Here is a 24103-nt window from a genome sequence, read left to right as displayed (position 1 = left end):
TGGCAAGTCAAGTAACTTCCCCCTTATTCCACCTGGAAAGAAGAATCAGAAGAGGAAAGACAACAGAAAATGATGGGGTGGAGGTGAGCTAATTTGTATTTGTTATGTCTTTAAAAGCCTTACAGAAGAATGATGTTCCATCGGCGTGCCATGAATCATAGCACATTGAGCACAATTATCTCAGCTATGAAAATTATTAATATACCACAGGACATGCAGACCTCAGAAGTACAAACAGATTTTACAGGCATGAGGGGATGATATATTGCTGAGGTGGCCAAACTTGCTTAATGTAAGAGCCACATATGATAAACTTCAGATGTTAGAGAGCTGTAATATTTAAGACGCATTTAAATTCTTATCTATATTTACTCATATTTTAATCCAGTAGACTCTCAGTTTGTACCCAGCAAATAATTACAAAACTTTGAGAATTTGTGTACCTTTTAGCCACCTCAGATATATTGGTTCCTACAGTACAGGAGACTGGAGTAGATGACATCTCAGTTACAGATACTGTTAAATCCTCTCTGCCCTAATTTCATTTCTGCTGACGTAATTAAAACCCATTACATTTTATTTTCCTGGAAGAAAACTGCTATAATTGTGCAGGCTTCTCCGAACCCAGTCTCTCAGTGTACAACTTGTCAGCTGGTTTACTATCCACCTGTGAAGTGCCACATAACATTGTCAAGAATGCCTCAATGGACTAAGATGTGCCAACACTACAAGAAGAAATAACTACAACACAATGGAAAACTATACCTGAATAACCAGACAGCTAGACACCGGGAATATGAAAAAGTAATACAGGTGGAAGAGGAAGAACTGAGCAGCTCATAAAACAGGGAAAAATTTCAGGAAAATCCTCTTTTGGTTTGGAGCCAAGGCAATTGTCCGACAGTTTTTGGACAGAACAGAGGCATAATCTCCTGGCAAAAATGGGCCACAGTAAAGGCTGACTTCATGTTACTCAAGACCAGGGGCCTGTGGGCCAGATCCGGTGTACCTGATGATTATATCCTAGCACGGTGCAGTGGTTCCAGAGCCTTATCGTTCCTGTCCAAAGTGATGCATTTTTGCATTGTGACTTTGCAGAGCTTCGCACCGGGCAGCCACTTTTGCCAGGAAATCAGAGTGCAGAGCCTCTTGGGGAGACTGGCAGTGGAAGTGGCTGCCCAGTGTGAAGCTCTGCAAAGTCACAGCACAAAAAGGGGTCGCTTTGTGCTGGAACTGCAAGGCTCTGGCACCACCATGCTGCACCCGGACGCAATCGGACACATCATGGGCCACGGTTTGGAGGCCGCTGCACTAGACTAAGCTCTCCACTGCACTAAATTTAAAATGGAAGGAGATCTGCAGATCAGAACATACACAGTCTACACCAGATGAACAATGTTTGCAAACTTTCATTTATCAAGACAATTAACTTCCTAGTAAAAAATAGGATTAGGACTGTACTGACATGATGGAGTCAAGAGCTTATGCAGACCACCACTTTCTAGGGTGACTCATAGAGAATGTTTTATGGATTAAATAAATCTGCTACGGCCTTAAAAAGGCCAGGCCAGGTTTGGAAAGTACCTTAAAAGTAAACATTCCTGTGACATGTTAGTATGGTGAAGCACATATTGATTAAGGTGATAAAAGTTAAAGCCACAATTTTTGTTCTCCTCAGGAGGCTCCATCAAAAATAAAAATGAAGAGACGTGTTCATCTTCTCAGTAGTGATTTTTTTAAAGGCTACTGAGCTGCAATGCCACCTTGTGGAACAGAAAAAAAGGGGAGATTTTGACACAAGGTTGGCCCATCACTTCTTTCACTATAGTAGTACATTTATTTGCACAGAATTATTATGCTAGTTACAGGGGAGGGGTTAAATCAGCTAATAATGTTACCACATGGTATATGCTTCTAAAGCTTTTCTCCCACAGTAAAGATGTCATTTCTCTCTCAAAATGTAGGCTTGGGAGCTCAATTTATTATCCCATCTCCACCCTTCACTTTCCTTTCAGCTTTAAAATCCACCTTTGAAATCTGCACCTACAGCAGAAAAAGGTACAGTAATCTCTCATTATATGAGCAGTTGCTTCATGAGATTTCACCATAACAGGATGCATAAAAATTTACACCTGAAAATTCACTACGGGGAGGTCCCCCATATCCGTGGATTTCGCATCCTTGAAATCCGTGGATTTCGACCCCCAGAGCATGTACGCTTGCATGCACCCCCTACAGAGGTGAGGGAGCCCTCCTTCCCTCACCACCAAGGGGCCTCTGAGCTCAGCAGAGGCTGAGGACATCCATTCCCGGCCTCTGCTGAGCTCAGACTGAGCTCTGAAACTAAAAATCACAACTTCATTTTGTGGAAAAACCGGAAGTCACATTTTTAATGCCTTATAAGGCAATGGAAGGCCCAGGGAAGCCCTGGAAGAGCTCACCTTGCCTTACAGGGGAGATTGGCCGCCAGGACAGGCATTTGCTTATATCCACGGTTTCAGCTATCCACAGGGGATTCCAGAATGGAATTTGCAAAGTTTTGGTTTGGTATCCTTTTCAATGCGGTCAATGACAGTCTGATGTTCCAATTGGTATCAGACTCGGTCCTGCCTTGTGGGATCACCATTTTACACACCAAGTTAAAATCAACTGGTCTCCATATGGAGTGTCTGGGTATGTTGTGTCAAACAGCAGCATATAGAGTTGTCAGGGAGAGAATCATGGACATTGAATGTCAAGAGCTAATGAGTTTGGCTAACACCTCCTGCTCCCCATTGCACTTTCGTGTACCCGTCCAGTTAGGCAGGATGCCATCTTATTTATCCCAGCTGTATAATCCGCAGTTAAGAAGAGCCTTCATGTTGGCAAGATGTAATGCCCTTCCTTCAGCCGTTCTATGGGGCTGGTTTAAAGGGATGCCTCTTTCAACAAGGCTCTGTCCTTGTGATCTGAACCATGTGGAGTCCGTTGAACATATCCTTTTGTTCTGTCCCTTGCATAAGACCCAGCGTCAGAAACATCTTATGCCCATCCTAGCGCGCTTCCGGGGATGGGCAGAGGCAGATGTGCTACAAGCACTTTTATCAGTAGAGAAGAGAGAAACTCTTATCAACATCTCTTGTTTTGTTGCCATAGTCATAAGTACATGGGAAATGAGACTGGAAGCTTAGCCCTGTATGAGATCAGCTAATGGGGGCACTATTGACTATTGGATTTTTCCTGTGTGTAACATGCATTTATGGATCGTGGAGCCATCTTCTGATCTTATATAAATTTTGAATTTTATTTGTATATTGTTTTGATGCATATGTATATGCCAATAAAGGTTACAACAACAACAACAACAACAACATTTGCTTATATCCACGGTTTCAGCTATCCACAGGGGATTCCAGAATGGAACCCCCGCGGATAAGAGAGAACGCCTGTATCCACACATAATTTTGACATCAGATTTCAGCTTTAAAGTGCTTTATAATTATCATCATCATCATCATCAATTAATAATAATAATAATAATAATAATAATAATAATAATAATAATAAACAGTATTTATATACTGCTTTTCAACTAAAAGTTCACAAAGCAGTTTACAGAGAAAAATCAAATAACTAAATGGCTCCCTGTCCCAAAAGGGCTCACAATCTAAAAAGATGCAAATGAATACCAGCAGACAGCCACTAGGACAGACAGTGCTGGGGTGAGGTGGGCCAGTTACTCTCCCCCTACTAAAGCACTGTTGAGTGCTTTACATGCACTCAACAGTACAATATGAAGTTCTCACATGCTAGAGGGAAGCACATTGGGAATTCACGCTGGTGCTCAAGAGGATACAAGAAGTGCACTTCTTATATCTTCTTGAGCGCCAACATGAGTTTACAGCATGCTTCCATCATAGCATGTGAGAACTGCATGTTGTGCTCATTGAAAATCAGTACCAGACACCAGACCTTCACAGACGACCAAGGTTTCAACTGCTTGGTTGGTATTAACTAGTAGTGACATTGTTGAACAAACGTACTTTAAGGTAATTGCATAAATAGTTGAAGGGATTGTATTGTTTTCATAATTTGCTATTGTTCTGTACTCTGTTTGGGATTTTAGGGGTGAATTTTTGGGCTCAGGAACCAATACGAAATTATTACAAGGAATTCTATGGAGAAAACACTTTCACTTTACAACTTTTTGTCTTACGAGCAGTTTTTAGAGAACAAGTCAAGCTCATAAAACAAGGAAATACTATAGTAGTTTATGTGATAAAGTCTGTAGATACATGTTGGAAACACAAATCCAAACAATGAAGATCAAAACTTTTTATCTGAAAAATAGTATCTGCTAACTGGTAAGAGGCACTTTTTCAAGTGGGTGCTCTTCTTTTATTTAGCAGTGGGAGAGTAACTGGACCTCCTCACCCCAGCAGTGTCTTTTCCGATGGCTGCCTGCTGGTGTTCTTTGCAACTTTTTAGATTGTGAGCCCTTTAGGGTCATTAGATATTTGATTTTCTCTGTAAACTGCTTTGTGAACTTTCGTTGAAAAGCAGTATAAAGGTACTGTTAATAATACTAATAAAAAGTCATTTTGAATTCAGATTTGGTGAAATACTACTCCACAAACTTAACATAGTTTCATCATACAATTTTTCATCTAGTTGGCATATTATATGAAAAAGCAATGGCACTAAACATTCTCCACACATCATCACTGGTCAAGAAAAAAATAAGGTTTTGAATCATATATTTAGATGCCTAACTGGCAGGATATGATTTGTCAGCAATGAAAGCCCAACAGCAGAAACACAAGTTGGGAGATACATGGTCCCCACAGAAAGAGAACTCTGTTTTTTAGAACACATGAGTAAGAAAGCAGGTTTTCCTGAATGAAACAACTGCTTCAGAAGAACTCTGCCACTGCATAGGAAGATACTTTAATTTCATCATATTGACTTTCTTTCTCCCTCCCCACATAAGAACATAAGAACAGCCCCACTGGATCAGGCCATAGGCCCATCTAGTCCAGCTTCCTGTATCTCACAGCGGCCCACCAAATGCCCAGGGAGCACACCTGATAACAAGAGACCTCATCCTGGTGCGCTCCCTTGCATCTGGCATTCTGACTTAACCCATTCCTAAAATCAGGAGGTTGCGCATACACATCATGGCTTGTACCCCATAATGGATTTTTCCTCCAGAAACTTGTCCAATCCCCTTTTAAAGGCGTCTAGGCTAGACGCCAGCACCACATCCTGTGGCAAGGAGTTCCACAGACCGACCACGCGCTGAGTAAAGAAATATTTTCTTTTGTCTGTCCTAACCCGCCCAACACTCAATTTTAGTGGATGTCCCCTGGTTCTGGTATTATGTGAGAGTGTAAAGAGCATCTCCCTATCCACTCTGTCCATCCCCTGCATAATTTTGTATGTCTCAATCATGTCCCCCCTCAAGCGTCTCTTTTCTAGGCTGAAGAGGCCCAAACGCCGTAGCCTTTCCTCATAAGGAAGGTGCCCCAGCCCCGTAATCAGCTTAGTCGCTCTCTTTTGCACCTTTTCCATTTCCACTATGTCTTTTTTGAGATGCGGCGACCAGAACTGGACACAATACTCCAGGTGTGGCCTTACCATCGATTTGTACAACGGCATTATAATATTAGCCGTTTTGTTCTCAATACCCTTCCTAATGATCCCAAGCATAGAATTGGCCTTCTTCACTGCCGCCGCACATTGGGTCGACACTTTCATCGACCTGTCCACCACCACCCCAAGATCTCTCTCCTGATCTGTCACAGACAGCTCAGAACCCATCAGCCTATATGTGAAGTTTTGATTTTTTGCCCCAATGTGCATGACTTTACACTTACTGACATTGAAGCGCATCTGCCATTTTGCTGCCCATTCTGCCAGTCTGGAGAGATCCTTCTGGAGCTCCTCACAATCACTTCTGGTCTTTACCACTCGGAAAAGTTTGGTGTCGTCTGCAAACTTAGCCACTTCACTGCTCAACCCTGTCTCCAGGTCATTTATGAAGAGGTTGAAAAGCACCGGTCCCAGGACAGATCCTTGGGGCACACCGCTTTTCACCTCTCTCCATTGTGAAAATTGCCCATTGACACCCACTCTCTGCTTCCTGGCCTCCAACCAGTTCTCAATCCACGAGAGGACCTGTCCTCTAATTCCCTGACTGTGGAGTTTTTTCAGTAGCCTTTGGTGAGGGACCGTGTCAAACGCCTTCTGAAAGTCCAGATATATAATGTCCACGGGTTCTCCCGCATCCACATGCCTGTTGACCTTTTCAAATAATTCTATAAGGTTTGTGAGGCAAGACTTACCCTTACAGAAGCCATGCTGACTCTCCCTCAGCAAGGCCTGTTCGTCTATGTGTTTTGAGATCCTATCTTTGATGAGGCATTCCACCATCTTACCCGGTATGGATGTTAGGCTGACCGGCCTATAGTTTCCCGGGTCCCCCCTCTTTCCCTTTTTAAAAATAGGCGTGACATTTGCTATCCTCCAATCTTCTGGTACCGTGGCTGTTTTGAGGGACAAGTTGCATACCTTAGTCAAGAGATCTGCAACTTCATTCTTCAATTCCTTAATAACCCTTGGGTGTATGCCATCAGGGCCCGGTGACTTATTGATCTTTAATTTATCAATGAGGTCTGAAACATCTTCTCTTTTAACCTCTATCTGACTTAACTCCTCGGTCAGGAGGGGCCGTTCGGGCAGCGGTATCTGCCCGAGGTCTTCTGCCGTGAAGACAGATGCAAAGAACTCATTTAATTTCTCTGCCATCTCTAAGTCTCCTTTTATCTCCCCTTTCCCTCCCTCACCATCCAGAGGGCCAACCGCTTCTCTGGCGGGTTTCCTGCTTCTAACATATTTGAAGAAGCTTTTATTATTCCCCTTAATGTTGCTGGCCATGCGTTCCTCATAGTCTCGCTTGGCCTCCCCTATCACCTTCTTACATTTCTTTTGCCACAGTTTATGTTCCTTTTTATTCTCTTCATTAGGGCAAGACTTCCATTTACGGAAGGAAGCTTCCTTGCCCTTCACAGCCTCTCTAACTTGGCTGGTTAGCCATGCGGGCACTCTCCTGGATTTAGTGGAACCCTTCTTTCTTTGCGGTATACACCTCTGCTGGGCCTCTATTACTGTTGTTTTAAGCAGCCTCCATGCACTCTGGAGAGATTGGACTCTTTTTACCCTCCCTTTCAACCTCCTTCTAACCAGCCTCCTCATTTGAGGGAAGTCCGCCCGTCAGAAGTCAAGGGTTTTTGTTAGAGATTTGCCTGGTATTCTTCCCCCAACGTGCACGTCAAAACGGATCGCAGCATGATCACTGTTCCCCAATGGCTCAGTAACGTTTACATCTCTAACCAGGTCCTGCGTACCGCACAAAATTAAATCCAGAGTCACCTGTCCTCTGGTGGGCTCCTTGACTAGCTGATCTAAGCCACAGTCATTTAGCACGTCAAGAAATCCGGTTTCCTTATCGTGACCAGAACACAAATTGACCCAGTCAATATGAGGATAATTGAAGTCCCCCATGATTACAACCCTGTCCTTCCTTGTCACCTCCCTGATCTGTTTCCTCATTTCAAGGTCCCCATCCGATTTCTGGTCTGGAGGACGATAGCACGCCCCCAGTATTACATTGCTGCACAAGCCTGGTAATTTAACCCACAGAGATTCTACGGTGGAGTCGGACCCACCTTCAATCTCTACTTTGCTGGATTCTATCCCTTCCTTAACATAAAGGGCCACCCCACCTCCAACACGCCCCTGCCTGTCCCTCCTGTAGAGTTTATAGCCCGGGATTGCGGTATCCCACTGATTCTCCGCATTCCACCAGGTTTCCGTTATGCCCACTATGTCAATATTTTCCCTTGTCACCAGACATTCCAGTTCTCCCACCTTTGCTCGTAGACTTCGGGCATTCGCATAAAAGCATTTATACACGGAATGCCCCAGGATGGGCTGCTTATTCGCTCCTTTGTCCCCGCATCCTCTCATTGTGCCAAACCGTCTATCACATCCCATCACCCTACCTTTCCCAATTTCTTCTCCTACCCTGCCTTTGTCTTGTTGTTCTCTAACCTCCCCATCCTCATCCCATAGGGATGAGGAGTCCCGAACCGGATGCCCCTTGGCTCCTGTCGGCCTTCCCCCAGGGATCAGTTTAAAAGCTGCTCTGCCACCTTTTTAATGTTATGCGCCAGCAGTCTGGTTCCATTCTGGTTCAAATGGAGCCCGTCCCTCTTGTACAGGCCCCGCTTGTCCCAAAACGTTCCCCAGTGCCTAACGAATCTAAACCCCTCCTCCCTACACCACCGTCTCATCCACGCATTGAGACCCCTGATCTCCGCCTGCCTAGCTGGCCCTGCGCGTGGAACAGGTAGCACTTCAGAGAACGCTACCTTTGAGGTCCTGGCTTTCAGCTTCCTGCCTAAAAGCCTAAATTTGGCCTCCAGGACCTCCCAGCTACACTTGCCCACGTCGTTGGTGCCGACATGCACCACAGCCGCTACCTCTCCCCCAGCACTGTCTACCAGCCTGTCTAGACGAGAAGTGATGTCCGCAACCTTCGCACCAGGCAGGCAAGTCACCATGCGGTCCTCACATCCGTCGCAAACCCCCCTCTCTATGTTTCTAATAATCGAATCCCCCACTACAAGAAGCCCCCGACCCCCCTCCCGCCGAGGAGTATCCCGAGTGCGCTCGGATACGGGCCCATCCCCTGGAGAAGGGATCCCCCCTAGGGGATTGTTTCCCTCCTCTCCAGGATGACGTCCTCCAGTCCCGAGACTTCCCACCCGGGCAGCCGAGGAGCTGCACGCCTGAGGTTGGGACGAAGCCTGATCGTCCCCGGAAGTCTCCCCACGGTCCTCCTCTGGCTGCCTGCGCTTCTCCAGGTCGGCCACCAAGGCTTCAAGGGAGCGGACGTGTTCCCTGAGAGCCTGGAGCTCCTTGCACCGAGGACACACCCATGACTTATGCCCCAGAGGCATATAATCATACATGTGGCACTCGATGCAGAACACTGGATAGCCCCCACCCTGCTGCTGGCTGTCTGACTGCATAGCTTTTTTGTTGTTGTTGTTGTTGTTTTATTTAGGGGTCCTTTTAAAAACCGTACACTGGATAGCAGCCCTCTTCTCAAGGGAAGAGGAAGGGCAGTGTCTGGGGCCCTGGCCTCCTCGCCCTGCTGCTGAACTCGCCCAGATGCTAAACTCTTGTGCCTTACCTGGCACTTAGTTCCCAGAGGCACTGGGTTCCCAGAGGCCACACGCGTCTGCAGAGAGCCTCACGCGATGGCCCGCCTAGCTTTATACTCCTGGCTGGCTCCTCCCCCCTCCTTCCTTCCTGATTGAAAGGGGGCTGGCCTTCCCAGGTGAGTTTACAAAAGCTCAGGAAGGCAAACGGCTGCTGATGGGCGTGACCTACTCTGCAGGCTCCTGAATGGACTGCTTGGATTAGCCTAATGGGGCTCTTAATGGGTTGGGAATTGGCCCTTCCTAGGTCCTTCCCCTCCTAGTTCTGTTCTCTTAGGCTGGACTGTTTTTGTAACCTCAAGCTAGTTTTTATTTGGGTTTGTTTAATTATTTATTGCTCTCTAGATCCTGTGTCCCAATTTACTGACCTGTTTAGGTTATGTTCTAACTTAGATTAGGTTTAACCTGGGTTAAGTATAGGTTTAATTTAAACAAGTAGAAAAAACCTGCTTTCCACTTTATCCTCCTCCCTTCCTTCGATTAAGTGCTACCTTAGGTGCAGCTAACTTTCAACTTTGATTTAAATGCCTGACCCTTGGGCTCTTACTCACGAGTAGGACTCTGCTCTTACTCACGAGTAGGACTCTGCTCCTGCTCACAAGTAGCCCTATGTACCTCCCTTAGGTGCTAACTTTCAATTTTGATTTAAGGTTGCTTTAAAGGTAAGATTAAGGTTAGAAGACAGGGAGTTAGAAAGACAAAGCGTTAGAATGAGTACACTTACCTCCTCCTCCTGCTCCTCCTCCTCTCCTTCTCCAAAACTCAGAGGTCTCCTTGCCTTCTCCTCGCCCAGATGCTAAACTCTTGTGCCTTACCTGGCACTTAGTTCCCAGAGGCACTTGGTTCCCAGAGGCCACACGCGTCTGCCCACTTTCCCCACTCTTCCAAAAACAGTATTTAATAATGTGCTTAATCTAATTGCAGTAATGTGAATAATTACTAGGGATAGTGAAATTAACTGAACGACAGTATTGCTCATTAGAAACACATCAGACTGCTTCAAGCCAAGCCTTAGAACAGAATATTAAGTCAAGTAAACTCTTACCACAGGAAGTTGACTTTTTGTCCACCATCTTCACTCGCCTGGTTTGGTTGCGTAGTTTGTCATCAGTATTTTCTAACAAATTGGCGACATCATCAATGATTTCTAAAGAAGAGAACACATGGTTAGATATTAATATCCAATCTTCCCTTAACTGCTTCCAAACAGATGTTATTTTATGGCACCTTTTCAGTTCACCAAGTGCTCTTGAACTCACTCATCCTAACAAGCTAGAATAGACTATTTTAAGATAGCTGCCACGTAGAAGCCACAAAAAAGCACTAAGCCAGTGTTTCTCAATGTTTGTCTTCCACTGTACCACTTCACATGGTCCACCTGTTTGAAGTACCACCGAAATAGCTGTTGATGACATCGCCAGTTACTTCTGGGTTGGGAGGCAAGATGCAACAGGACAAACACCAGAAAGAGGCTCTGGGTGGACAGGAAGGCTTTTTTGAGTGTGGATAAGCATGCTTTGAAGCTTTGCCCACTAAGCTAAGTCTCTTATTGCCGTTTGGTGTGTTAGGTTCCTGGTCTTCCTGGGTGGCAGGAATTTGGTGCTCTAAAAGCTGTCTGAGGCTTCTGGAGGACCTTTAACAGTACTTCTGGTTTTTCTTTGGATAGGACTCCAGAAATCTCAGGTGGCTTTTGGAGCACCAAGGGGAAGGTTGAGCAAGGTTCCATAAAACCAGGTAGTTACAGGACGGGGGGGGGGGGGTGCAGCATGCTGTGGACCTGGCCCCGGGCGTTACAGTGGCCAGGCCTATAACTGAATTCATCAACTTGCAGGGGATGGACAGAGTGGATAGGGAGATGCTCTTTACACTCTCACATAATACCAGAACCAGGGGACATCCACTAAAATTGAGTGTTGGGCAGGTTAGGACAGACAAAAGAAAATATTTCTTTACTCAGCGTGTGGTCGGTCTGTGGAACTCCTTGCCACAGGATGTGGTGCTGGCGTCTAGCCTAGATGCCTTTAAAAGGGGATTGGACAAGTTTCTGGAGGAAAAATCCATTACGGGGTACAAGCCATGATGTGTATGCACAACCTCCTGATTTTAGAAATGGGTTATGTCAGAATGCCAGATGCAAGGGAGGGCACCAGGATAAGGTCTCTTGTTATCTGGTGTGCTCCCTGGGGCATTTGGTGGGCCGCTGTGAGATACAGGAAGCTGGACTAGATGGGCCTATGGCCTGATCCAGTGGGGCTGTTCTTATGTTCTTAACTTAGGGTGCAATCCTAACCCCTTATGTCAGTGCTTTCCAGAACTGGCATAGCGGTGCCAATGGGACATGTGCTGCATCTTGCAGTTGGGTGTCACTCACGGAGGCCTCCTCAAAGTAAGGGAATGTTTGTTCCCTTACCTCAGAGCTGCATTGCCCTTATATCAGTGCTGGAAAACACTGACATAAGGGGTTAGGATTGCGCCCTTAATTGCTTAATTATCCACAAATGGGACAGTATTGTTTAAAAAAACTGCACTTTATTCAGAATAGAGATCAACTGCTTTTTAAGTTCATCCACTGGAAGAGGGGTTCCCAAAGTGTGTGCTGCGATGGCTTAGGGTGTCATGGTGTACTCACATGGGCACTGCAAGATGTCGCCCATAGCCCCTTCTACGTGTTCTCTTGGGCACTGCCATCTTGAATCTTGTGAGATCCAAGATGGTGGAGCCTGGCTGAGCTAAGAAGAGGAGGCTGAGGGAGCGCTGTGACCCCAGAAAGTTTGGAAACCATTGCACTAGTGACTTAGCCGCAAAATAAATATAACCCATTCTTCAGTAATCTCCTGACTCCACAACGGGGTCCTGTTAAATGGGCTCAATTAGGAACTGGTGCCCTTAACCCATTTCTGCCCAGACCACAGGTGTACACATTTGGTCCCTGTTTCATATATGTAACACTGGGCAGAAATTGCTTAAATCTTGCAGTCACTGCAGCATCTTTATGCTATACCTGCAAATGGAGACAAGAGGCAGGCAACCCAAGTACAGGACACTGTTCTACAGAACTTTAAAGAAGTTCTGTAGACTTCTCAAGGCTGTAACGCATTCAGTTAAGATCCTTGTCTCTCCAGACATGATGCTTTGACTCTCAAAATGTTCGCATTAGCAGATCCCTTAAATTGTTTCAGTTCATATGAGACCCCATGTCTCTAATTAACAGGATCTAAATTAACATCTTAAGGTATCTCCTGAAGATTCTCACAAGTCACTGCCACCTATTTAGGGCTACATGAACCATTGGGGTGATGGAGTATAAAACAGTTTCTAACTTGATGATTGGTTTTCATCACAGCACATGCAGTGAATTCAAAATGAAAAAAGAGTGAAATTAAGTACTAGAAATTAGCAAAGGGCAGACTGCCAAAATCTGAGTAAGGTTTCAACATGTTGTCTTCTGGTTACAAGTCTCTCTCTCCGCTATTGATCAATGGCTTAGTAAATTCAACCCCTTTTCCACAGATCTGCTCATTGATAGGGATAAGGCCAACAGCCATGTGTAAGTTGTAAGTTATGTCAGAATGCCAGATGCAAGGGAGGGCACCAGGATGAGGTCTCTTGTTATCTGGTGTGCTCCCTGGGGCATTTGGTGGGCCGCTGTGAGATACAGGAAGCCAGACTAGATGGGCCTATGGCCTGATCCAGTGGGGCTGTTCTTATGTTCTTATGTTCTGTTCTTAAGTTATGACATTATTTATACTTAACTCCTCCCTCCTTTGCGGTATTAAGTTCTCTCAGGCAACCAGTAGTGAGAGTAATGGAATAATGGCCATGCATGGGCAGTGGCTGGTTTTTCATAGCTATGCTTTTATCTTGGGATCACTCCCATCCCAGCCTTGTTATACACTGATTTTTTATACATGGGTTTGACTCAACAAGAATGGCCACTGAAAATGAGAAGGAATGTGCTGAAGGGGAAAAATGCATCTCTTTAAAAGCAGTTTTTAAAAACTGCTTTTCTTACTGTTGTAGAGAGATAGTCATGCAAGCGATTACAGGTATAATCTAATTATCCATGGATTTTTCAGTCTTAATGGTTTTTTCCTCCACTTACCTCCACCTGTACTGGCCTCTGGGGGTTGCAGGGAGCCCCACCAACACCACTGCAGGGCTCCCCAAACTTTAGAAAAGTTTGAAAATAACAATCGGAAACCACTTCTGGATTGAAAACCAGTTTCTTTACATACTCCCGCTATACAACTTCCCCAGATAGTCATATCTGCCCTCAATCCGGGCTTTTGAATTTTGTTTCTTTCAATTACAATAATGACGAAAAGCAGCATTCACCTATAGGAAGGTAGCTACTGAGTCAAAGTGAAAATATCAGCTTAGTTGGAATGGCAGCAAAAATTGATAGCTTAGTTCATATCACTCTGCTGCCTTAAATGGTCTTTGCCAGTCACCACTTATGTAGGAGTGGTTTATACATATGATAGTGACACCCAATGCCCTATATGGAAAGGCTTCAGGGTTCACATGGAAATTGTGTGTGTGAACCTGGAGTATACTTGCATCTGGTTATTAATGACTGCTGCACATCTTACAATTGTGATTGCTGTCTGTTGGACATGTAGCCACCACAGAAAACTAGTTCTTCCTAGAGTGCCGATAGGATTCCAAACACTTTGCTGAAATGCTTCAGACAACATCTCAAACTTACACCCTATTAGAACGAAGACTGTTACTGATCTAAGAATTCACAGCAATTTCATCTGCACGTAAATAGTCACCATCTTTGCTCTGAAAGCTAGCTGTATTACTGGGACTCATCTAGCCCAGTAGCTAAGTGGGCCTGAAGCTGCACGTCCTCAGTTCAAATCTCACCTTATCAGCAAATTCACAGGGTAGGCTGAGGCCTCAGCTCCACCATCCATATTAGGGATTTAATCAAATTGGCCTATTGTCTGGAGGCGCTGTAAGGATTGCTGAGATAATGTACGTGAAGTGCATTGAATGCCTGGATTTGTACAGCAAGTCCCCAGCATATATACTGGTTCTGTTCTAGAGATCTCTTAGGGGCCCAGTGCTATCATGCCTATGCAAAAACACCACAATGAGCAGACCACACCTGCATGAAAGCACTGATGAAGTCATCTGTAACTTGGGCATCCATACCTCAGGAAGTCAGTGTACTATGTAAATGCCAAGTGTGGTCAAAACATCATGGTTTTCTACTTGTGAAAAGCCTCATGGTCCTGTTCTCCTCGATTCAACCTGCCTCCTCTTGGAGAACTTCATAAATTTCCTCCTAGGAAATTTACAGGCCTCAGTATGGAGTGTTCAAGGCCAGGGTGAGCCGCTACACACACTGCAAACAGGAAGATGTTGGTGGGCAGTTTTTCTTTTGCACTGCTTCAGTGGAAACCTCTCATTCATGGCAAGAAGCCACTGAGGTTTCCAGGTAGACCAAGTCTGGAAGTCCCTAATCTTTATGAGCCTAAAATATGCACTCTGTGTGAGGCACCAATCAGAAATCTAGGATATTACAAAATGTTAGGAATTAAAGAAAAATAAACAAGCCTTCCCTTCCATCACTCTTCTTTATAAATGAATTCACCAGGAAAGAATTCAGAGGTGGGGGGTGACAGGCAGAGAGGGAAAGAGAACTCTGTGAAACTCAAGGCAGACGGGCAATGAGCAAGAAGGGGAACAGAGAACGGTTCAGCTTAAGAAAACAACATTTTTGTTCTGCAGGAAGTCAAGTGCTCCTTCTCTCCTCCCCTACTGGAGGAGGAAGAGGATTTATTTGGTTTACTTTTTGTTACACCCTATCCTGAATCAGAGTTTCTGCCTGTGTGCTACTCAGGTGTGCCCTCTCTCCAGAGACTTGAGGGCTGTTATACTTTTGAACCACACACAGAGTCCCAGGAGTGGTGGAATTCGTCCAGCGTTCAGATGGAAAGCAGGCCATTTGCCACGCAACCCCCCACCCCCCCCCCCCACACACGAATTGATTTTTAAGTAAAAACCTTGTTTGGATTTGACAAGTGACTTAAGCCTCACTATTCCTGCCATGTAAGTAAAAGAAAACCAAGTAAACTGCATTTACCCAAAAAAAAAAAAAAAAAAAAGCATAGAGAAAAAAGGAATTCATTAGAATTGTTTTTCTCTCTCTATTGATTAAACACCTGCCTCCTCTTGGAGTTTTTATTTGAGAGTTTTCATCAGAGATTTTTAGTTTTGTTCATTTTCTTTACAAACATCTGATAGAACTCCCCTACATTCAAATTTTCCAGTACAGGATGAGTAAACAAAGGTTGCTTACCTACAGCAGAGCTTAATTTTTCTAAATTCTATGCACACAGAACAGTGCACAAAATCCTGAGGCTAACTGCTTTAAACAGAAAAAGAGGTTCTAGCCCTCTTGAATGGAGAAACAACCACGAAACAACACAGGCAAAGAGTTCCAGAATCCAAGGGCTGATGTTTTGTAAACCAGAGCCTTTCCTCATAGTCTCTTTGCCCATTCAATGCCCCACTGTGTAGGTGAAATGGGCAAACTTATTTGATCTGCGAGTTTATGGGTTTGTGTGTGCGTGGAACACTAACAGCAGCAAGAACTTTATTTATGGTCACTAACACATCTATTTTGGCATTAAGGATTCTTCCCCCTATCGACTGGAAGCTCTGTCTAGTCTTCTGCCTAATTTCAGAGCGTTCAGCAGCATTTTTTACAAAAGATTTTGTCCCAAATTAATGAAAATCAGGATTATGGAATCACCTCTTTGCTGCAGACTGACAAAGCTGAAGGGATAAACACAGGTAATATTGCTGCCACCCCCCCCCCCCGCAATTTCATTTATATTCTGCCTTTCTTCTGTGGACCTAAAGGGGGCACCATATAGGATTCCTTGGCAGTCTTCTATCTTGGCTCTTAACAGATCCAGATCTGCCTACCTTCAACCAGGTTGCTGCTTCATGTAGACCTCAGGCAGTGCCCTAAGATCAGGAATGAACGTGACTCAAGACCCATCTCACAAACAGTAAATGGTGGTAAACCTGCTCTACAACTGTATCACTTTAGCCTGCATCTGGGGAATCACATTATTGAGTAACCCTCCATTAAAAAAAAATACATTGGGCCCTTGATATTCATGGGAGATGCATAACGCAGATACCCCCCAGAGATACCAAATGCCACCAATAAATGAATCTGTAGGGGACCCCACGCAGTGCCGCAACTTACCTGTGGGGGGTTTAACCCAGCCCTCTGGAGGTTGCAGGAGGCTTCCCGGCATCCTCAGAACACCTCTGGATGCAATCAGAAGTGGCCAGTGCAAACCGGAAGTACTTTCCAGTTGTGGCTGGGAGACCTTCTGAGGCCCTCCAGCAGCAAGCTTGGCATCTGCGGATGCTCAAATCCACGGATAAGGAGAGCCCACTGTACATTTAAAAAATGCAACTAGAAATGCAACTCTCCATGACGTTTCCATTTTTACATAAGGTAATTGTTTTGTATTGAGGATTTGCTCTCATATCAAAGGTTCTGTCTGCCTCAGACAAGTCTCTAGAAATGAGAGTCTCTAGAAATGAGATCAGAAAGATATAGGGGTTAGTCTATAATTGCTGGCAGCTACCACCCTATAAGCTGTAGGCATTATCTGTATCAACAAAGTTTTGCCATAGCTTTAAGGTTACTCTAGTGAGTTATTGTGCCCCAAAATAATTGCTCCCAAGCTTTCCTGGTTGTATCCTCATTCCTCCCTCAATGATGGAGTTCCTGCCTATCTGATGTCCTTATGAGAACTAGCCTCTCAAATCCAAAGGCAGGTTTTCCATCTGGTCAGAGGACACAACCAAAGACCTTGGCTACACACAATGCCAAACTGCTGTGAGCAGAAAGGTCATTGCGGCAGCAATGGCCAACTGGTGCTCCATTAGCTATATTTTCACTGCCTTGAGCATAAGAAAAGTGGCAGGCAGGCAGGCAGGCAAAAAAGACAGGTGTGCACATAAGTATAGGAAGGATACACAACAGCAATAACAAATGGGGAGGACAAGAGAATGACACATATAGAATGACAGACAAACATTGGGAGGGAAAAGTTGGGTGACCAGGAGAGGTATATGTGAAAGGCACAAGACCACATGAGTGTATGTCACTATCAGCAGTTGATTTGGGACATTTTGTGGTGAAGAAAGGGCACTCTGAATCTGCATTCCTGGGCACTGTGGAGTGCACAGATGAATCCAATGGGTGCCAAAAACATTCAGCTCCTGATGCGTGAGAGGATTACCACACCTGATTGAGATCATACATCAAAGGATGGCATTGGTCAGATGGAATCTGGAAATTTGAAAAGCTAGTTATTCACTAGCAGACTGGCAGCTCAATCCTAGGCATGTCTACTCAGAAATAAGTTCCACTGAGTTCAGTGGGACTCCCAGAGAAGTGGGTATAAGATTGCAGCCTAGCAATGCAATCTTAAACCTGATTACTCAGAAGTCCCATTTAGTTCAATGGAGTTTCCTCCCAGTAAGCATACATTAGATTACAAGCTTACATCTCTTATGTTTATTCTGGAGTCATACAGTGTAGAAGTCTAGATTCTCCCAGTGTAGATCCATCAACCAAGTAATGAATACCTGTAACATACACCATCAAATGAGTCATGGAATATGGCATCTCTAAATATACTGGAACTAGGCTTAAGAAAAACATCTCAAAAGTTGAAGGCCAGAACATTTTATATTGTACCAAGAACATTACAATGAGACAAACTGAGTCTGGAAGCAATCCAACTACATAGCCATTGCCCCACTTCAAGGGACCACCCTAGAGCAAGATGCCAAGGTAGTGAATCATTCTAAATGCCAGGCTAAACACATCAAAACAGAACACTATACTCACTAGAAGAAAGCAAACATTGTGCATCATGCCAGTGATAAAAAGATTACAGCAAATGTACGTATAAGTAAGGAGAGGACTTGGGTATTTTGAACCATCTGGAATCTGAGAGCTTGAAGAGGAGGAAAGTAAAACAATCAAGAGCCAAGGCTTTTCTTAGTTCCCCAATTAAGCTACCACTGGACAGTTCTTAAAGTCTCAAAAAATTGCTAAGGAGTCTCCATATGATGCAGCAGATCATGACAAAAGAGAGCACTTCAGGCAAGCCAGTTTGGGTTTCTAAAAAGGACAGAAGCAGTAAATTTTAACACATTTCCACCTCATCTTTCTTAACTCAATAGGACAATCCAAGGTAGCTCACAACAACAAAACAAAACCAACAGAACATCAATCCCAATAAATAAAACAACAAATCTAGAATACCCTTTTGTACTGTTAACCAACACCTCATCGGTGACTGATTCTTGTGCCTTTGCCTTCTTGTTGATCTGCAGTCACACTTCCCAAGTCTTACTACTTCAGGATCTGAGTATTTCCCCTGCTTCAAATATGTAAGTGTTCATATATACCTCATATATATGTGCACACATAACCTTACATGAAGATTCTCCTCAACCTGAAAGTGTTACCAAGGGAATTATTCTGGTATGGGGAAATTAATAAATATTTGTCTCTAGAAGACACCAGGGCAGTGACGTTGCTAGGGGGTGTATGGGCTGCACCAGGTGATGTGCACATCAGGGGCTGGGCCCCACTACTGGCTAAAAAAATTTTAATCAGTACTTTCGAATAATACCATCATGTTATACATCATTTGATGTGTAATTTCATGAAGAATGCACTGAAATAAACCATACTGAAATATGTCTAGTCTATCAAAGGTTATAGCCAAAAAACCAGTGGGGCAGGGCAATGGTACATCACCATGCCCACTGCCCAAGGCACCGCCCTGTCTGCTGCATGGAAGGAGTTCCATTATGGGGGTGACGTGCTGGCCACCAGCACTGGGTGACACAAACCCTAGCAATGCCACTGCACCAGGGGACCAGCCCTTGCTGCAGCTTCCAGGAAAGGAAGAATTAAAATGAAGTACACATCTGTTTAATAAAGATTGGGTACAGATCAGCATAATGCAGAGAATCCAACTCCTTTAAGAAAAGGAGACCAAGAGAAAGACTGCTTCCTGCTCAAAGATCACAGATCTTTCAAATTAAGGAATAAATATAAAATGCACCATATTGGTAACACAATTTATAGCAAACTATAAATACCCGGATCTATTGTGATTGGGTAGGCTTGCGGGGAACTCTGAACAGCGTGGAGACCACAATTTGACACAACACACAGAGTTGTTGCACCAAGATAGAGCAACAGGGTCTTTGTCACGATTTGGCTGGTAAACCTATTCCTGGATTCAGACCTGGTCATGATGACACAAGCCCTGGTTACATTAAGACTAAATCGCTGCAATACGCTTTATGTGAGGCTGCCCTTGAAAACTACTCAGAAGTGTCAACTAGTTCTACTACAAAGCTACCACAGCCAGCTATATGGAGTACGTCACTCCACTGTTGTTCCAATGTCATTGACTGCTGGTTTGGTTCGGGGCACAATTTAAGGTTAAGGACATTACCTTTAAGTATGTTGTGATAAAAATCCTTGAGTTTGCCCAATATTCTGCACATTTCTATACCTACACCTTTTTTATTTAAAAAAAACCTACATGCTTCTGCAATGCCTCAACGTTCTAAAAATCAGTCCTCTAATAAACCTTGTCTTTTTTTTTTTTAATCAAGTCAAGCCCACTTGGAAAGGTAATAGGGTGGGAAGGCATGCCCTAACTAGATCAGCAAAACTGGGTTTTCAAAGGGCATGCACAGAACTGCTCTTGGTCATTCTTTTGGTTCATTCATTGAGGCACCATGTCTGTGCATCAATGAAAGAACTCACACACTTCTTGAAGGAGTGTAGGAACACACTTTTTCCTTTTATCCTTTTATCCCAGGCAACATAAGGATCCAAGGATAGGTAACATTCAGTTAACTTGCATTCAGGGATTTTCTTTTGTTTTCAACTAGGATCCTAAGCTCTGTGCCAACTTTGCCAAACCTGTTTTGGGATAGTCCTGCTTTCTCTTATGCGTCTTGTGGTTTTATCATATGCATTTCTCCCCCCCCCCCCCCATTTCTTTGACTTGCCTTTTTTATTCAGCATTTTATTTCCATCACTACTATAAATATAATTATATTTCTTTTCAACAAAAAATAAGTTTTAATCAATGTTTAGTTACCTTAGGGTCCAAACCTATCCAACTTTCCAGCACTGGTGCAGCTGCTATGCAGCCCATAGGCAAGGGAACAAACATCCTCTTACGTTCAGAAGGCGTCTGTGACTACCCCCCCCCCCCCCGCACTGTAGCAGGATGCGGTGAACACCCTGTTGGCAAGGATGCATCGGCACTGGAAAGTTGAATAGAATTGGGCCCACAATCAACTGCTTAAAACCAGTAGACTGAAGGGTTAATCAGACGGCATTTTAATCAAACTCCTTTTTACTACCTGCTCACTCTCAGTTCCTTCTGGGTTGCCACACTTTCCCAGACTGCTCAGTCTTCTCTGTTGTTTGGTTTTTGCACCAGGTTTTGGGAACACAGATAAGGGAGGTAAATTTCCAAGGTGGCCTCTAGCTAGCTTTCTCCCCATCTTGGTAGTGGCTGTGGAGAACTGCTGAAATTTCCCTCCAGATCACCAAATTAGGAAAAAAGTTGGAAGGGTTGTTGCTAACTGCTAGGCATTGGACCTGCTTTGCCTTCTGTTCACCCATTCCCTATTCCACCACAACCCTAAAGAGTTTAAGGCCAAGATAATTTGATCACCTCCTCCCATATTGTTCTGTCCAGCCTCAGAGGGCTTTTTTTGGGAGAACTTCCATCATAAATTTTCTTTAAATCACTTTTGCATTTGTTCAGTCAAGTATTTGATTTGCTCTCCGTGATGTGGCTCTGATGTTGCCAGCCTCTCTTTGGTTTTCTTATACTTTGTTTTGTATTTATCGATTCAACTGATAAGTTGTTTTGTGCATTAAAAATAAATAAATATGAAATAATAACACAAATATATGCCCATAAAAGTTACTCTTCACAAGCCAAAGGCCCAGCCTGGACCAGGACTTTATTCTCTCCTTGTACAGACAAACCTGACAAGGTAACACACTAATGGCTAGAAATACGTTTTGTATAGCTAGTAAGTGTGGCAATCTCAGGGGCATTTCCTCCCATACTACCATTCACTTCCAGCATTGGATTACTGCATACCCATGTGCTGCTATAACTTGGGATTGCAACAGGATGTGGGCTGGACAGGCTGCTGGAGGAAAGATGATACGGTTACATCAAATCCATTGCAAACATGCAATTCTGACCATTTATGTACACTTGAAGATGGAAAGTTGGTCTGTAACTGTCAACTGCTTACCTATAGACCAGGAGTGGCCAAACCCTGGCCCTGGGGCCACTCGCGGCCCTTGAGGACTCCCAATGAAGCCCTCAGGGAGACCCCAGTCTCCAATGAGCCTCTGGCCCTCCGGAAGTTTGTTGGAGCCCACACTGGCCCGACGCATCTGCACTCAGCATGAGGGTGACTGTTTGACCTCTTGCGTAACCTGTGGGACGAGGGCTCCCTCCACTGCTTGTTGTTTCACGTCTGTGATGCAGTAGTGGCAGCGAACAAAAGGCCAGCCTTGCTTTGTGCAAGGCCTTTTATAGACCTTGAGCTATTGCAAGACCTTCATTCATTCATATAAGTTCCACCTCTAGTATATTAATTTATGTAAACTTATGTAAATTTATTCAAATTTTAAATGTAATTAATTTTTTTCCCCACCCCCCGACACAGTGTGGCCCTCTTGCCAAAAAACTGTGGACACCCCTGCTATAGGCAATGAGAAGGCCATCTGTACCCCTCTCTTGAACAAGCCATGGGAATGGCTAGTACCAAACATTTCAGAGCAAGACACCTTGGAGTGAAAGCAAGACTTCAGATCTTTCATTTGCTTTTGTTTTGGTGTTGTGTAAATGCGACCACCAGAACCGGAGAAGACAGATGCAACTCCCTACACCAACTTGAACCACAGTTTTAGTAAACAGTTGCTCTGTTTTGAAAATGGCATTCATTTGATTCATGTAACAATAAAAACATTTATATAATACTTTCTGAGGGTGCAAAATGCTTTCATGTATTATTTTAACTTTTTTGTCAAAAATAAAGTAATTCAATGAGGGCTAATGACATGCATCTTTCTGCCCTTTTCTCCCTGTTCTCAACTCTGGAGTCTTATGGCCCAGTCCTATCCAACTTTCCAGCAGTAATGCAGCCGTGCCAGTATGGTGTGTGCAGTATCCTGCAGTGGGGGGCAGTCACAGTGGCCTGTGGCTGCATTGGTACCTGAAAGTTGGATAGGATTGGGTCCGTAGACTCCCTATCTCCATCCTATGGATTTAAGAACTGGAAAATCCTGTATTAGAACAGAGAGAAGAACCATCAAAGCTACATCATCCCATGTACTAAATACATCGACTAGTCATTCATATTCATAAAATTCCATGGAGAGTGGAAGAGAATAATGCTATACCCCCCACCTATGGCAATATTCACCATTTAGAATCACTACTTGTATAAAAATGGGGGGGGGGAGGGGAGAGGAACAACACTGAGCTCAGAATCCATGAATATTAACTGGAGCCCTTACTTTCTAACGTGCACTAGGGATTTTCTTTTCCAGCTGCTTATTTTGTTTTATTCAAACAAAACACACAAGCATTAATTTTAGTTGTATTTAATTGAATAATTTCCCAGGAGAATAGTTCAGGAGAGTTTTAGAGCAGCTTGTTTCCAAAACCCATTACTGACTGGCATATACCACAGCATCTGCGCGCCAACCAAAATAGGATGCTTTAATGTTACTGGAACTGCTTTCATTCCAGATGTGTTGAGAAGTCTTGGTGATATAATGCAGGCAATAGCTATATTTACACAAGGTAATATTTTGAGTATCCTTTTCCAGTTATCTGGGATAAGATAACAGCCCCCTTAATTGGAAGCATTTGAATATAAAGCAAGGTCACTTGTTTCTCCCCCTCATTTTTAATGAAGGTTTTGCTTGCTTTCCTTTGGATTAAAATTGCATGCGAAGTGGACCTACGGCTAGCAAAGCAGCGGTTAATAAAAACATGAACATCTGCAGTCCCGAAAGCTTTCATAAGCATTAGGAAACAACTCATTTTACCCAATTTGTGGGGCAAAATGTTGAGGCAACTTCTATCTTACATAACTTCTCAACATAAAGCATTAAGATGCAAGACAGAAGGAGAATTGGGACTGCAATATTGCAAAAAGCTGTTTCAGCACTTGTTGGGGGGAAAAAAGCTAAGAGTTCTCCTACTTCTAAAACAGAAGACTACTTGACCAAGGTGAGGCAGATTTCAGCCTTCTGAGATACAACTGAAAATGAGAGGATTGCAGCTATATTTCTGTTTACCATAATTCCTTACCATAATTCTAGATCAAAATGGAACATATGATCATAAACACAGAGTTAAAAAATTCAGATCATTCAAAATACTAACTTATTTTCAAATCTGTTATGTTGTGCTCAAAATGTACCACACAGTATATTTTCCTATGATGTTGGCAACCTTCAGTCTCGAAAGGCTATGGTATTGCGCTCTGAAAGGTGGTTCTGGAACAGCATCTAGTGTGGCTGAAAAGGCTGATTCGGGAGTGACAATCCTTTCCATACTGGGAGCAAGTGCAGTCTGTCCCTGGTCTGTCTCCCTGGATATGGGCCTTCCTTCTTTGCCTCAGTCTGTTGGCCAAGTGTCTCTTCAAACTGGGAAAGGCCATGCTGCACAGCCTGTCTCCAAGCAGGCCGCTCAGAGGCCAGG

General features: G+C 44.0%; 1 protein-coding gene and 1 long non-coding RNA gene across 2 annotated transcripts in view; one reads left to right on the top strand and one right to left on the bottom strand.

Annotated features, from left to right (window-relative positions):
* The window catches only part of STX8 (syntaxin 8), a 105824-nt gene that overhangs the window by 25592 nt on the left and 56129 nt on the right, over positions 1–24103 (bottom strand). Inside the window, exon 7 of the mRNA XM_066615177.1 lies at positions 10312–10413. Within this exon, the coding sequence (XP_066471274.1) occupies positions 10312–10413 (102 nt within the window). The remainder of the gene's footprint in view (positions 1–10311; positions 10414–24103) is intronic.
* Positions 6–22368, top strand: LOC136640220 (uncharacterized). The gene is made up of 3 exons (XR_010793778.1): positions 6–83; positions 1965–2058; positions 22056–22368. It is a non-coding gene; the product is annotated as an uncharacterized lncRNA (long non-coding RNA).

Source organism: Tiliqua scincoides, chromosome 2, assembly GCF_035046505.1.
Source record: "Tiliqua scincoides isolate rTilSci1 chromosome 2, rTilSci1.hap2, whole genome shotgun sequence".
NCBI classification, from domain to species: Eukaryota; Metazoa; Chordata; class Lepidosauria; order Squamata; family Scincidae; genus Tiliqua; species Tiliqua scincoides.
This window is presented reverse-complemented; position numbering and strand designations above follow the sequence as displayed.